Source organism: Nansenia antarctica, assembly GCF_963989245.1.
Source record: "Nansenia antarctica genome assembly, chromosome: 20".
Lineage (NCBI taxonomy): Eukaryota > Metazoa > Chordata > Actinopteri > Argentiniformes > Microstomatidae > Nansenia > Nansenia antarctica.
Genome location: NC_137693.1, coordinates 19,223,399 through 19,239,821, shown reverse-complemented (window position 1 = coordinate 19,239,821; position 16,423 = coordinate 19,223,399). Strand labels below are relative to the sequence as shown.

The following is a 16,423-nucleotide window of genomic DNA, read 5'->3' as shown; positions in this document are numbered from 1 at the left end:
AATATTCATGAACGTGCAGAAGATAAGCACAATTGGAAAAAACAGGGAGTCAAAAGTAGCTTGTTACTTCAGGGCTTTTTGGTTCCAATTGAACAAAAGTTGTACAAAACAGCATTACAAGTAGCCTTTGATCGACGTTTGTACACAGTCGGGGGGAGATACTGAAAATCTGTTCCCCGCCTGGTTAGAAAACAGTAAACAATACATGGTCGTTTTCGTAAACTTTTCGGCTGTTGCTGCAGCCTCGGTGGGCAGTTGAGAGAGTAATGTGCAGGTGCCTCTGTTGAGAGGCACAAAGGGGCACCATGTCTTTTTTTTTAATATACTTTATTGCAGGACTTTACATTACATTTCCCAAGTTCATTTCACACACTTTACAAGTTTTCTTCACTTGTTTAAGTTCATCCTGCATCATTTTTGTTTGTTTTTTTATTTTTTATAAAGAGAACAAGAAATAAAGAAAATAAAGAATAGAGACTAGAGAGAAAATATAGAAAAAGAAGAGAGAAATTATAGGGATAGAAATAGAAAAGTAAGAGACAAAGGGAGGGGGTGGGATCGGGGAGGGGGGGGGGGGGGGGGGGGGCTTCCTTCCTACTCATTCATTCGGTCCATTTACTCCAGTTCATAGTGAATTGCTCTTCACGGCCTCCCACTTTGCAAGTAATTCTTTCCATTTCTTTTATCTCTTCAACAGTTTTTTTCCAATTATTAACAGATGGTGGGTTTAAGTCCAACCATTTACGTGTGATTTGCTTTAAAGCCGCGATACGTAGTATGGTGTACAAATATTTATCTCCCTCTCTGTATATATCTAATGGAATAAGACCGAGTATAATATTGACTGGATGTATAGGATTTTGTAAGGTAAATGTATTTTTTATTTTTACTTGAACTGCCTCCCACACACACAAAAATGTGTGTGTGATTGGCTTCTCGTTCCGTACATTTCCTCCAGCATTCTGCATTGCCTGTTGGCCTATATTTTGACAACATTTTCGGTGTTAGGAAGATCTTCATATTTATTTTCCAAGCAAATTCTTTCCAGAATTTTGATTGTGTTGTCTTAAATATTCTTTTGCATGCTTCTTTCCAATCGTCATCCGTAATTGTTATTGCTAATTCGTTTTCCCATTTTTCTTTAGTGTTATCTTCTTGTATCTTGATTTCTTGCATGATTTTGTAAATTTTTGAGATTTTTGTCTTTTCACTGTTTCTATTTTTGATCAGATATTCCATTAGTATATGTGATCTTTGTTCCTGTCTCCTCTGCTGTGTTATAAGGTAGCTTCTAATTTGTAAGTACTTAAAAAAATGGCTATTACTTATATTAAATGTATTAACTAAGGTTTCAAATGAGTCTATCATGTCATTTGTAACCATCTGTGAGTACACCTGTAGTCCCTTCCTAGCCCATTCTTCTAATATTTTGTCTGTTTTATTAGGTAAAAAGTCTGGGTCACTGGCTATCTCTCTCAAATAAATACATTTGTCATCACATTTATACATTTTACGAATAGTTTTCCAATTTTTGAGGGTATTTTCTATGCATCTGTTATTTCCACTATATTTTTGAATATCCTTTAGACTCAGAAAAGGTAGTGTTCCTATTGATATTGATATTGCTTGTTTTTCTATGTCTTTCCATTTGGTTTGAACCAAGTTATTCATCCATTTCATTATTGTATCTATTTGAGTTGCATGGAAATAGGACTTTAGATCAGGGAAATTAAACCCTCCTTTTTCTCTGGTTTGAGTTAGTATACTAAGTTTTTTCCGTTTACTTTTGTAGTTCCAAATGAAATTTGAGAGCATTGTATTCCATTTTTTGAAGCTACGCTGTGGAATGGGAACTGGTAATGTTTGAAATAAAAACAGAAACTGTGGGAGGATCATCATTTTGACGCTTTCTACTCTACTCATTAAGGATTCAGGTGTTATCTTCCATCTATTAAGATCTTCTCGTATTTTATTTTCAAGGGCTTGATAATTGTCGGTGTATAATGTTGTTATATCTCCAGTGAGGTAGATTCCTAAATATTTGATTTTCTTTGCATCCCATTTCAACTTGTATTTTTCCTTAATTTCCGAATCTATCTGTTCTCCAATTGTTAATACTTCACACTTACTTTCATTTAGTTTATAACCAGAGTGTTTACTATATTCTGTAATTGCTTCCATTAGGCTTGGTAAGGATTGGGCTGGTGATGTTAAATAAACAACCACGTCATCTGCATATAATGCCAGTTTGTGCTGTTCCTCTTTTATCGTTATGCCTTTGATGGTATTATTTTTCCTTATACTTTCTGCTAGTCCTTCCATGCATATAGCAAATATAACTGCTGAGAGTGGGTCTCCTTGTCTTGTACCTTTATAGATTGGAAATCTTCTGGATATTGTGCCATTTACTTTTACTCTTGACACTGGATTTTTATACATTCCTTGAAGCCATTTATTAAAATTCTCATGAAATCCAAAGCTTCTTACAATTTCAAACATGAATGGCCATAGCACTCTGTCAAATGCTTTTTCTGCATCCAGTGTTAAGAGTAGAAGGTTTGCACCATTGTTTTGTGCGTAGTCCATTATATTTAACGTCCTCCTTATATTATCTGACAACAGCCTACCTGGTATAAAACCACATTGGTCGCTGTCTATTATATCTGGCACGATGTCCTTTAACCTATTGGCAATAATGGCTGTTACTATTTTATGGTCCGTATTCAGTAGTGATATTGGCCTGTAAGACGAACATTCAGTAGCGTCCTTACCTTCTTTATGTATAACCGTTATTATAGATGAGTTCCAAGTAGTTGCCCAATTTCCCGTTTGTAATACAAACTTATATGCTTGTAATAGTAGTGGTATCAATTGTTTTTGAAAAGTTTTATAAAATTCATTAGTATATCCATCATCACCTGGTGTTTTCCCCATTTTAAGATTATTTATTTGTTGTTGTATTTCATTTACTGTGATGTCCTTAATGAGCTGTTCATTTTTTGATCTTGTTACTTGCTTTAAGTTTAACTTATGTAAGAAGTCTTTCATTAGTCCCAGGTCAATGTTTCCTGTGTTTTTATAAAGGTTCTCATAATATTTTACGAATTCTTCAGCTATTTTATCCTTTTCCGTTATTGTTCCAGAGCCTTCTACAGTCTTCAATTTCGAAATGTGTGCTTTTTTAGTCTGTGTCTTAAGTCGATATGCTAGGAGTTTTAAAGACTTAGGTCCTCCATCGTAATATTTCTGTTTGGTGTATGTCATTAATTTCTCCACTTCCTCTGTACGGATTTTATCCAACTCCTTATACTTCTTTTTTAATTCATTTTTTACTATTATTTCATTTGTATTTTTTAATTTGTCTTCCAAGTGTTGTATTTGTTGTTCAAGTATTTTCTGTTTTTGTTGTGTTTGTCTTTTCTTCCATGCACAATATGATATTATCTGTCCTCGTAGTACCGCTTTAAGGCCCTCCCATATAATAGTTGGATTAGTATCTCCATTGTCATTTATCTCTATGTATTCTTTTATGGCTTTATTGATTTTTTCAACAAAGATCTTATCTTGGAGAAGTGAATTGTTTAATCTCCATGGGGCACCATGTCTTGAGGGTGGCTTCACGCTGCAGGCCTCAGGCATCACGGATGGCGTCAGCCGGAGGACTCCTGTAGAGGTATTTCCAGATGGCGTAGTAGTGCACGGCAGCAGCCAGAGCCACAAACACATGCCAGATGGCATGAGCAAACGGGATGACCCCATCCGATTTGAAGAAAAATACACCCAGGCAATAGATGAGTCCCCCACAGGCCAACTCGTGAAGTCCCTCCGTGTTGTTCTACAGAGAGAGAAAAAAGGAGAGAGAGAGAGAAACGAAGGGACATAAATACATAGTACATCAATGTACACCCATTGTGTGCCTCAAATAACCATTGGACTCCACATTACAACCACAAGGGGGCAACAGAGATTGCACAGCTGAAGTGCACTTTGGGTCACAGAGGAGGTTACTAATTCTCTGGAGGATTAAAGTACACCAAGTCCACCCACATGATGCTATGCAATGACATTTGGAAGCTAAAAAATTTTTTCTCCAAAAGATGACACAGCATAAAAAAGTGGAACAGGTAAAAACAATATACAGTCAGGACCATATCATTTCCTTATAGTATTAGGCCTATTTCAAGATGTACAAAGTTGGCCATGTGTATCTGCTGGACAGTTTTAACATGCTGGTGTCCAAGGAAACAAACAAAAGCAAATGTAAGCCTGACCGTGTCTGAGGCTGTGAATGTGGGTGGGGAGTGAGAGGATTATACTCAGTAGAGACACACTATGTCAAATTGAGTACGTTACCATTGATGTCATAACGGACGCAGGGAAAAAACCCATCATCAAATAGAAGGCGAGCTCAACGACTTTGTACCTATGACAAAAAACACACACACAGACACACACAGAATATTCCACTTAGAGATGCATTTCAAACCGCTCTGACTACTTAATCACAAGAACTTGAAATTATACTCAACTGAATTGGTATGCTATAATATCATTCATCTAGCATACTGTACATATTATACTGTAGAATAAACTCAAATGCAAAAGATTATTTAACTCACTTCTCATGGTACTTGAAAACATATACGGTTCCTGCCACAGCCATCAGCCAGACAAACCAGCGCATGTGAGCTGCGAGTGGGCCAAGCTCACGCAGATTCAACCTGACATGAAGAAGACAACATTTAGCCTCATGGGTTCATTCAAACCCTAACGGAAACAGATTGTACACAGAACACACTCACATGAAAATACATCAACTGCTTGTACCGTACCAAGGTATGTAGGAAGCGGCAATGAAGAAGTAGATGACTACTCTGTCACACATATGGAAGCAGTGCTCCACGGACCTGAAATCAAAACAAAAATGCAAAGCCGTTTTTTTTTTCAACTTCTTCCAACTTCCAACAAATGTGATGTTGTGTCTTTGGTGTGTGTATTGTGTATTTTGTATTCAATGTGTATTTGGTGGGTAAGTAGTGTTGCCACTGCCTTCCTGAGACTTTAAAACGGCTGCCCTCCAGACAATGCCTTGGATTCCTGGATCATAAGTATTGAGGGTGTGTTAGAGTAGTGATGAATTCAAGCCATGGTATACCATAGAGCCCTTACAACGCACAATCCTCAGAGTCCACAGTGGTGTGGTGTGGCGTGGCGTGTAATATAACTCCTCCTCACCTCATGTGGCTCTTCTTCCAGGTGATGATGTGAAACACAGTGGAGACCAGGAAGAGGGCACACAGGCCCATGCCGTACACCCAGGCTGCGATCTTCTCCCAGCGGTCGTCTGAGAGCCGGTACAGCAGTGCCATGCCCACAAACGCTGGCACGATGAGGAGCTGCACAGACAGAGAAAGAGGACGGAGCGACATTAGCCAATCTCAGCGCTATTCACATACAGATAGAACAGTAAAAGCTCTCCATTTAAGGTCTCGGTTTGAGAAATAAAGATGCTGTGGACATGAACCATCGGACCCTCCTCACCGCATGAGTGTAGCAGTTAGCAGCATGCTCATAGCGGGTAGGCTGGTAGCGGCAGTTAGCAGTAGCCCGCCTGTTCATAAACCTGAAACATACAATGAGAGTCAGTGTTACTGGGGCAGGTAGGACCATCCTCTGTCACCGCTAACTGGGTTAGTTCAAAAGCAGTGAGCTGAGCGTAGCCTTTTCCCCAACCAGGAGAGCTTTCACAAGCAAGCAAGTTCAGGAAAACAATTCATGACAAAACATCTGACATATTTGTCAGGAAAAAATATATTTTAAGCACAACTTGAAATAAACAGTCCCAGTGAGATACTAGTTCAGCCGGTAAGTGGGATGTTTTCCCTAGTGATGGAGAGGGATGCTGATATGTCATCATATTCATTGGGGCCACTGGCCCCAAAACCTGTACAAATGTAATGGATGATGCACATGAATACACTCCAACATAATGACACTGCTCTTCCTATTCTGCAATATTGCAGCACGCCGCCCTGGTGTTCCCTTAGGAAAGATCCTTAGGAAAAAGACATTGTTAAGCTAATTGGCAGGAGGAAAGGACATTTGGTTGTTCCTCTCGCACACCATGTGTCTCTGGTCTCTCATAAAAGAAACATGCTATAATATGATCATTATGGCTACTTTCACTGGTGAAAGTGTATCAATATGTATGCCAGCTAGCTGCTGCATTTCCTGGTGAAGAGGAAACCTTCCAGTAAAGCTAGGCGCTTGCTTCTTTCAATTGAACAACAATTCATCTATTGATGACAGGAATGTTACTGATTTGAGATCAGTTACAGTTATCTACATTGCCACCACACATGAAGAGAGTACCGCTAACAATGCGCAATTCATTGTACAAACATGAACATGGCTAGCTGAGCTGTCAACCAGAGGATATGCCGTGTCTGACTGTACATTCTGTACGCTGAAAGACTCATGTAATTCACCCACCTTTGAAAGCTGTTCACCTAGAACTCGGCGCTGCGCATGGAGGTGGCAGACTTGTGGAAGGAGCTGGGTCGCACCAAGAACATTGTGGCCAAATACGAGGCCCGGCAAGGGCCACTGTGATTCTCCCAACCCCACCCCCCTCCAACCTCCCCCCCCTCTGGAAGCACCCAGACCCCCCCCCCCCCCCCTTATCTCAATCCCTCACCCAACAGTTTGAAGGACAATGTGTCCTTTTGGTGGCACCACCCCACAACACCCCCAGCCCCTCCTCTCCCCCATAAACTATCCGATATGATTCTGTCTCTTTAATTCTATCAATGGCTTAATTCTGTCATTGGTTTCTGTTCCTTCTCTTTTTTGCCCACTCTTCATTCATGTACATCAGGGGTGCCCAATACGTCGGATCGCAAAGGTAGTATGGGTAGATCGCATGGCATTGAACACTTGATTGACGTACAGGTAAGCCAGTCTGAGATCTGATCTTTTCACCTACACCTAACACGCGGTTCACCACGCATGCGCAGTCAACAGCACCAACTACAAAATACAAAATACCGGCGAGACTAATTACCTAGTTAGCCTTCCAATTTCTACTATTTACTATATAATACTAAATAAAGGCTATACAAATGAGTGGGGAAGCTGGACCAAGTAAGAAACCAATAACGTATAACTTCCATCCAGACTTTTTTTACACGATGTGATATTGGAAGTGCGTCTGTCTGATCTGCAGATCTACGATGGCTATTTCGAAGAAGGGAAATGTGGCAAAAGAGCGAAAACGTACGGCTGCAACGATAGCTTCTTATCGCGTCAGTCACGTTCTTGTTAAACACAAGAAGTCATTCAAAGACGGCGAAATTGTGAAAAAAGTTTCTCGAGGCTGCAGATTGCCTTTTCGATGACAGATCCACAGTGGCTGATGACACCTTGCAACCAGCTCCTACAGCCCTGACTATTAGAAACTAGCTGCCTCCTCCCAGTGCCAGGTCTCCCACTAAGGTAGAGAAATGCATTTATTTCCTCCTTTCAAACTAGTTAACTACCTGTTTTGTATCTGGTTTACTTTTCTGTTTGTTGGATCAGTAGTTGGCTATGGTACTGCAGACTGGCTGTCAGTGTGTGAGTGAGAGAAAGTGAGTGTGTGTGTGTAAGAGAGTGAGAGAGAGAGGGAGAGAGAGGGGGAGAGAGAGGGAGGGTTTGTGCTATGGCTCCCTATGCAGACTGGCAAATGTGTGTGTGTGTGTGTGTGTGTGTGTGTGTGTGTGTGTGTGTGTGTGTGTGAGCGAGAATAGCAAAGAGGGAGGGTTTGTGATGGTCTTCTCCTGTGGCTGTGTGACAGAGAGAGGGAAAGTGTATTGTGAGTTTACTATGCAGGCTGGGAACTGTGTGTGTGTGTGTGTGTGTGTGTGTGTGTGTGTGTGTGTGTTTGTAGTACGTGCATGTACGTTTGCGATGTTGAAACTAGACTAGTAGATCTTGGCAGACTGGCTACTTGAAAAGTAGATCTTGGTTCCAAAAAGTGTGAGCACCCCTGATCTAAACCATATGGTGGGCTGAAACTCCCAAACCTAAGATACTACTTCTGGGCGGCCCAGCTAAAGCCTCTAACAGCATGGATCCAAGACTCTTCATATACACGATGGCTCAACATTGAAAAAAGTTTATGTTCGATGCCCTTACAGACCTTGCCTTTCATAGATGTCCCTCTAAAGGAAACTCAACTAGGTGAATGGACCAGAGTCACACTAAAGATTTGGAGGAAAATAAAACTCTCATTTGGCTTACCTAAAGCAATCTCAGCATTATCCAATATTGGTCTTATGAAAAATGTCGAACCCTCCAATACAGATATAGGGTTTAGAAATTGGTCGGATCATGGACTTACTAACTTACACCAACTCCATAAAGACGGTAGCCTTAAATCATTTGAACAGTTAAGAGAGGAATTTAGGCTCCCTAACACAGACTTTTTCAGATATCTACAATTAAGAAGCTTCCTAACGAAACATAGAGAATGGAATAAAGTCTTGGAGCCCACTGAAATCGAAGAGTTCTTGATAAAGCTGCAAAAAGGAAACGAGAATAAGAAAATTATAGGTGACCTTTACCAAAGGTTTCTATCCATGGATTTGAATAATACACTACAGAGGAAAGAGAGATGGGAAACTGAAATGAACACTGACATATCACAGGACATATGGGAGGAAATATGCACTGAAGCACATTTAGTGACCAATTCAAATACATGGAGAGAATTCAAATGGAAAGTGGTTATGAGACTCTTTAGAACCCCAGAAACAGTGGCTAAAATGGGCCCAACACACTCAAATAAATGTTGGAGAAATTGCAGTACACAAATTGGCAACGGAGAGTCATCTGGAGAGCCTGCAGGAGAGTCTGCTGAGCGTGGAGGAGAGGCTGGTGGGCCTGGAGGAGAGGCTGGTGGGCCTGCAGGAGTGGCTGGTGGGCCTGCAGGAGCGGCTGGTGGGCCTGGAGGAGAGGCTGGTGGGCCTGGAGGAGCGGCTGGTGGGCCTGCAGGAGAGGCTGGTGGGCCTGGAGGAGAGGCTGATGGGCCCGGAGGAGAGGCTGGTGGGCCTGGAGGAGAGGCTGGTGGGCCTGGAGGAGAGTCTGCTGAGCGTGGAGGAGAGGCTGGTGGGCCTGGAGGAGAGGCTGGTGGGCCTGGAGGAGAGGCTGGTGGGCCTGGAGGAGAGTCTGCTGAGCGTGGAGGAGAGTCTGCTGGAGAGGAGAATGCAGGAGATGGGTGACGAACGCCAGAGGAGGAGGGCCAAGGGCTGACCGCCTGGACACAGACTGACTGTGATATGAGCAAATTAAACTGTCATTGAGTATATTTGAAGTATTTCATTAGATTCTAAATATTTTTAAGGGTGCTTTAAAAGCCAAGAGTTAACACCAACAGTATGAGAGGCCTCATCTGTTGGCTCACATCAGCATTTTGTGTAGCCTGATTTAATCTGCTGAAATGTCTCCACAGTAAAGACTCTAATTTGGGATGGTGAAATGTCACATGCAGTGGCAGGGCTCCACTAAGGAAGTCCTTTGAACAACCTTAGGGAGGCTCATTCAGGTCTTATTTTCCAAGCCACATACCAGGGTCAACTAACATGGTCAGAGTTAGTATGTGCTGCCCTAGACCTGATCTCAGCAGCACATTACAGTATATGTTTTCATCTGAGTATGGAGGGCTGAATATGGCCATGTTCAGACACTGAGGAGTCAGAAATACATCTATGCATCACAGCACAGACGTGGGTCATTTGTGAGTGCTATATGATCCGCATAGAGATCAAAGCAGATCTGCTTCTGCTGTGCATCATGGACTATAGCCATTTAGGGCTCAGCCCTGAGTCAAACAATCCTTTTTTATGAATGATATTTTTAGATTTACTGACACCACAGACTGTGGAACAGAGAGAATGTCTGCTGTTGACAACTTGACCTCTGTTTTATTGGAGCCATTACCAACATATGCAGTTGGGCTCAGCTCAACAGCTGGGTTTGCTGTGATGGAGTGAGTGTAACCGTGTTGAGATGGTAGAGCTCACTCCTCAAGGTCAAGGTCGAGGTCAAGGTCCTCAAACCGCCACCTGCACTGTTGAATTGCTAACTTTTTGATAGCATAGCTGGTTACATTTTGGGTAGACACACAGGACAGAGACAGCTGACAGCTGCTTGAACAGTCTGCTTGAATTGCAAATATGCGTGTGTGTGTGTGTGTGTGTGTGTGTGTCTGTGTGTGTGTGTCTGTTGCGCGTACTTCTGATGGGCAGAATTGGCAGAAGTGATTATGCTATTTAGTGTGATTAACAATGACAGGACATTCGCTGAGACAGGAAATTTATATAATGGACAAATTATTCAATTCGCTGTGTGGGGAACATGACGCGTTCATGAAATATTGCCCAGAAAATATGTGGTTATGTCTTGCTTTGATGAAAACCATGCCCCTCTGCTGACAGTTTGTTTAGCAACCACATATCTGGCAGTTACCCAAAATCTAATATGGAGTGCTGTCATCAGTGTCAACTTGTGTTCATCTCTGACTACTCTTATTTGGCGTGAAGCAGCAGCTGTAACTTAAGAACATTCAAAACACTAGCTAATGTGTTAAAAATATGCCCATGCAGAGGCCTCTGGAGGATTGCCTGTATGATACAGTACAGTGTAACACTGTAGGTTAGGGGCTTTTTCACAACCGGACTGGTGTGACACATCATCCTGAATAACACACCAGTGTTTTGGTTTCTCAATGCTATTCATCTATGTCGCTTTATAGTATAACTGGTGTGTGTGTGTGTGTGTGTGTGTGTGTGTGTGTGTGTGTTTATGTGTTGCCTCGACATTAATCGTACACTCGTGCTGTGTTTCTAATAAGTGAAACTCACCACAGCGGACACAGTAAAATGATTCTACTCTGACGCTGACCATGTAACATGACAATGACCCAAAGCATTCCAGTAAATCCACCAAGGAATGGCTCAAAAGAAAGAAATGCCAAGTGAAAGCCTGGATCTTAATCCTATTGAGATGCTGTGGAGTGGTTTGAAACAGGCTGTGCTGCAGGAAACCCCTCAAACATGACACAGCTGAAAGAATTCTGAATTGAGGTGTGGGAAAAACGTTCTCCCAGTCAATGTCAGAGACTACTAGACAGTTATAGGAAACGTGTAATTGAGGTTATTTCAGCCAAACTTTTTCCTCAGTAAGAATTAGATTTTTCTGTAAAAATGTTTCATTACTACCTTTATACTACTGATGTTACATTACTACCTTTATACCACTGATGTTACATTACTACCTTTATACATTACTACCTTTATACTACTGATGTTACATTACTACCTTTATACATTACTACCTTTATACCACTGATGTTACATTACTACCTTTATACATTACTACCTTTATACTACTGATGTTACATTACTACCTTTATACATTACTACCTTTATACATTACTACCTTTATACTACTGATGTTACATTACTACCTTTATACCACTGATGTTACATTACTACCTTTATACATTACTACCTTTATACTACTGATGTTACATTACTACCTTTATACATTACTACCTTTATACATTACTACCTTTATACTACTGATGTTTTTACGACTGTAGTTTTTTGGATTTCTGTGTGGATATGTGAAGCAGTTTGTCATTTGACTTTGAATCTGAAAAAAGGAGAGAAAAAACGAAACCACCGTACCTTTTTAGTCTTCTTTGAGGAGACGGTCATGTCTGTTAGGAAGCCAGAGTTCACAAATCAACAGAAACCTTTGCCGTACAACCCTATCCTAGGGGAGACCTTCCGCTGCTGCTGGCTCAACCCACAGACAGATTAAGCCATGCAAGTCTAAGTACACACGGCCGGTACAGTGAAACTGCGAATGGCTCATTAAATCAGTTATGGTTCATTTGATCGCTCCAACGTTACTTGGATAACTGTGGCAATTCTAGAGCTAATACATGCAAACGAGCGCTGACCTCCGGGGATGCGTGCATTTATCAGACCCAAAACCCATGCGGGGTGCCCCCGGGTGCCCCGGCCGCTTTGGCGACTCTAGATAACCTCGAGCCGATCGCGCGCCCTCCGTGGCGGTGACGTCTCATTCGAATGTCTGCCCTATCAACTTTCGATGGTACTTTCTGTGCCTACCATGGTGACCACGGGTAACGGGGAATCAGGGTTCGATTCCGGAGAGGGAGCCTGAGAAACGGCTACCACATCCAAGGAAGGCAGCAGGCGCGCAAATTACCCACTCCCGACTCGGGGAGGTAGTGACGAAAAATAACAATACAGGACTCTTTCGAGGCCCTGTAATTGGAATGAGTACACTTTAAATCCTTTAACGAGGATCCATTGGAGGGCAAGTCTGGTGCCAGCAGCCGCGGTAATTCGATCTCTGCCATTCTGGAGGAGTCCTCCCTCGTGGCCAAACTGAAAGCCTCTGACTTTGACGTGATGCTCACTGACCCTGCTTTCCCCGCAGGGGTCCTCCTCGCCCAGTATCTGGGCCTGCCCATGGTCTATAACGTACGCTGGCTCAACGCGGGCGAAGCTCACATGACCATCGCCCCCACGCCGCCCTCCTACGTGCCCATGTACAACTCCCTGTTCCACGACCGGATGGACTTCCTGCAGAGGACGGAGAACCTCCTACGCTACATGGCCAGCCTCCTCCAGGAGCACCTGGTCATCCTGCCGCTCTACGCCGACCTGCTCCAGCGCCACTTCCCAGTCGGCGCCGACCTGCTCTCCATGCAGCGCTCGGCTGACGTCTGGCTGATGCGCGTGGACTTTGTCTTTGAGTTCCCGCGTCCTACCATGCCTAACGTGGTCTACATTGGGGGGTTCCAGTGCCGCCCAGCCCAACCTCTCCCTGCTGAACTGGAGGCCTTCATGGAGGGCTCTGGGGAGCATGGGGTGGTGGTCATGTCCCTGGGGACGCTGGTGTCCACTCTGCCCAGGGAGATGACTGAGGCCATCGCTGCAGCCTTCTCTCAGCTGCCCCAGAGGGTGGTGTGGAGGTACCTGGGCCAGAGGCCTTCCTCACTGGGGAACAACACCCTGCTGCTGGACTGGCTCCCCCAGAACGACCTCCTGGGACACCCCAAGACCCGAGCCTTTGTGGCCCACGGAGGCACCAACGGCCTGTATGAGGCCATCTACCATGGGGTCCCTGTGCTGGGCCTCCCGCTCATCTTCGACCAGTTTGACAACGTCCTCCGGCTGCAAGTGAGGGGGGCAGCCCGGGTGCTGGAGGCAGCCACTCTCACCACAGAGGGCTTCGTGGGGGCCCTGAGGGATGTCCTGGAGAAGCCCTCCTACCACCTCAGTATGCAGAGGCTCTCCCGCCTGCATCGTGACCATCCCCTGTCCCCATTGGCGAGCGCCACCTTCTGGATCGAGTACGTTATGAGAAACAAAGGAGCAGCCCACCTGCGCACTGAGGCCTACAGCCTGCCCTGGTACTCCTACCACAGCCTGGACGTGTCAGCGCTGCTCCTTGCCCTCGGCGGGGGCCTTCTCTGGGCCTCGGTCTCGATCTGCAGCCTGCTGTGCTGCAGGAGCTCCAAGAGGAAGACCAAGGTGGAATGAGTTCTGATTCTGTAGATGGAACACAGCCATTTGAGGTTATTTTGGATCCTGTACAAATGTAACTATACAGTTTGTTGATGTCACTATGAAACCGCTGTCAAGCGTTACAAAAATGGCTCAGATGATCCCTGCGATAAGACAGGATGAAGGTAGTTTAGACATTTAAACAAGAGTGTGTTGACAGTTGAAAATGTTATCCTGCTGTGGCTGTTAGTGGTACTATGTCCGTCCGTTGTGACATTATTTTTATTACAATCAGAGTCTTTCTTGTTGTCATCCCTGTCTCCACACTTCCCGTCTGAAGGCATGGGAGAGGCAGAAGTGCTGGAGTTCGGGCTGCCGGTCCGTGGGGTGAACGGCTGGCAGGTGGCGATAGGCACTCGGAAACCGGATTTCTCTCCTCCGCCGGAGACGCCAGAGGACGAGTCCTTATTCTTATCAGACGGTTTAGAATAGGGTTTGAAACTCGATTTGTCATCGCAGAGCAGGTGTCTCACCACCCGCCCATCTCTGCCTTCTACATCTGCAACAAGAAGGACGGCTTCTGCATCAGTGGCAGCATCCTGGCCAAGTCCAGGTTACGTTTTCATCGTAAGAAACGTGATTCCAAAAAAGCATTGGAGCAGACTATCTAAGGGGTTAGAACCTAGATCTTCTCCAATGCCTATTGATTAGGTAGCTAGTGGACGGTGTGAGGAATGTAGCTTTATCAGTTGTGACACACCTGGATTGTAGCTCACCTGGTCCTGGGCAGCAGCTGCTGTGTTGGGTCTGTATGCTGCAGCTAGCCCTGTGGGACCTAGACTAGAACAGAGTAGGCCCACTGAGGCCTGCCTTGGCAGTTGCAGGTGTGAACATGTATAAAGCTGTTTGATGCTCATGTATGATACTGCACACAAACAAATGTTTTTTTTCTCCATATCCTCATTTAAGTGGTCTGTTTCTTTTCCTCCATTTGCAATAGTTTGTGTTGAAATGTGTAGTGCAAAGGCTACATGTTTTTGTCAGTAAATGAATTCCATGTCCCTTGGACATAACCACATGTTTTAACACTTAACAGCTTCAAGAAATGAGCTCCTAACTTGTCTTTGTTTGAACCCCCGAAGGAGGCGTGGCCTGGTGTGTCCGGTCCTCTGTTTCAGGTGGTGTCCAAGCCGTTGGGTTCGTGGGAGGTCGACCGTAGATCAAGTCACCCTTATGACTCAAGACATCGAGGATTGCTTTTCGGCAAAAAAAGGTCTTTATAGACCTGACGGCTGCCTACGATACCGTATGGCATCGCGGCCTCTCCTGCAAGCTGCTCCGCCTGCTGCCGGACAGGCACATGGTCAGAATGATCATGGAGCTCATCCCTAACCGCAGCTTTACCCTCACCACCGGTCGCGGACAGCTAAGCAGGCTTCGACGCCTTAAGAACGGCGTCCCTCAGGGATCGGTCCTGGCCCCCCTCCTCTATAATATCTACACCTACATCTACATCTACATCTACAGCTCAGCTCCCATTGGCTCCCACATAACTCGAACCCTGGATTTCTCCCTGCAGAGAAACGATGCCATGCGGACCACAGCCGCCACCCAGTCTGAGCAGCCCAGCGAGGGCAGAACCCTCCTGGCCCTGAGGCCGACAGTCCTGGGGGAGAGGCTGGAGGTCCTGCAGGAGAGGCTAATGGACCTGGAGGAGAGGCTGGTGGGCCTGCAGGAGAGGCTGGAGGACCTGGAGGAGAGGCTGGTGGGCCTGCAGGAGAGGCTGGAGGAGAGGCTGGTGGGGCTGGAGGAGAGGCTGGTGGGCCCGGACGAGAGGCAGGTGGGCCTGGAGGAGAGGCTGGTGGGCCTGCAGGAAAGGCTGGAGGAGAGGCTGGTGGGGCTGGAGGAGAGGCTGGTGGGCCCGGACGAGAGGCAGGTGGGCCTGGAGGAGAGGCTGGTGGGCCTGGAGGAGAGGCTGGTGGGCCCGGAGGAGAGGCAGGCGAGCCTGGAGGAGAGGCTGGTGGGCCTGGAGGAGAGGCTGGTGGGCCTGGAGGAGAGGCTGGTGGGCCTGCAGGAGAGGCTGGTGGGCCTGGAGGAGAGGCAGGTGGGCCTGCAGGAGAGGCCCACCTGCGCACTCTTACGCACAGAAGACGGAGATCAACGGGTTCAACCCGCTGCTCAACGAGATCACCGGCCTGAACGGCAGCGGCAAGTCCAACATCCTGGACTCCATCTGCTTCCTGATGGGCCTCACCAACCTCTCACATGTGCGGGCGTCCAACCTTCAGGACCTGGTGTACAAGAACGGCCATTATAATTAAAGATTTACAGGAACCACCCAGTGACAGAATGTTGTTTTTGCAATTCTTGTTTTTGCAATTCTTCATGTTTGCCTACAGGCCTACCTGTGTATTTTTCTGAGCTATGGTTTGACAAAAGATGCTTATATATACTATAAGTTGAAAAATGGACTTGGTGTTATATTGAGATAGAGTATCATATACTATGTAACATAGTCAAATAAAACTATGCTGTGTCATACATGTGTGTATCATTTCCGTCTCATTAAATGTTGTTGTCAAGGCACTATAGTCCATTTCCTGATAAACAGTTTCCTTCCAAAAAAACATTACGTGATTGTGAAAATGAGACAGCCAGTGGTATTAAAGTGAAATAGTGTGTTACAGTTTGTGATGCCTATAAATAGTCTCCTCACCATTCTGTATTGTCTGCTGGAGAAAGGTGTCCATCACCTTCGACAACTCCAACAAGAGCCAGAGTCCGCTGGGGTTCGAGACTCACGATGAGATCACCGTCCCCAGACAGGTTGTCATTGG

The 16,423-nt window shown here is 45.0% G+C and overlaps 2 protein-coding genes and 1 long non-coding RNA gene across 3 annotated transcripts; 1 reads left to right on the top strand and 2 right to left on the bottom strand.

Annotated features, from left to right (window-relative positions):
• Positions 1 to 3,636: 3,636 nt before the first annotated feature.
• LOC308174991 lies at positions 3,637 to 4,748 on the bottom strand. The gene is made up of 3 exons (XR_013937937.1): positions 4,620 to 4,748; positions 4,354 to 4,423; positions 3,637 to 3,835 (listed from the first exon to the last, which is right to left on the bottom strand). It is a non-coding gene; the product is annotated as an uncharacterized lncRNA (long non-coding RNA).
• A 65-nt stretch (positions 4,749 to 4,813) lies between these two features.
• On the bottom strand, positions 4,814 to 6,504 carry LOC308174416 (monocyte to macrophage differentiation factor-like; the record flags this gene model as incomplete). The annotated part of the gene is made up of 4 exons (XM_080549495.1): positions 6,493 to 6,504; positions 5,542 to 5,623; positions 5,236 to 5,396; positions 4,814 to 4,907 (listed from the first exon to the last, which is right to left on the bottom strand). The coding sequence occupies exons 2-4, from the start codon at positions 5,617 to 5,619 to the stop codon at positions 4,814 to 4,816; spliced, it is 333 nt and encodes a 110-aa protein (XP_080405621.1). The 5' UTR covers positions 5,620 to 5,623; positions 6,493 to 6,504.
• Positions 6,505 to 6,528: 24 nt separating this feature from the next.
• LOC308174415 (UDP-glucuronosyltransferase 1-2-like) lies at positions 6,529 to 13,622 on the top strand (the record flags this gene model as incomplete). Its single annotated transcript, XM_080549494.1, has 3 exons — positions 6,529 to 6,591; positions 8,797 to 9,042; positions 12,378 to 13,622. 3 exons carry the CDS (start codon positions 6,529 to 6,531, stop codon positions 13,620 to 13,622), a joined length of 1,554 nt encoding a protein of 517 aa, XP_080405620.1.
• Positions 13,623 to 16,423: the final 2,801 nt, after the last annotated feature.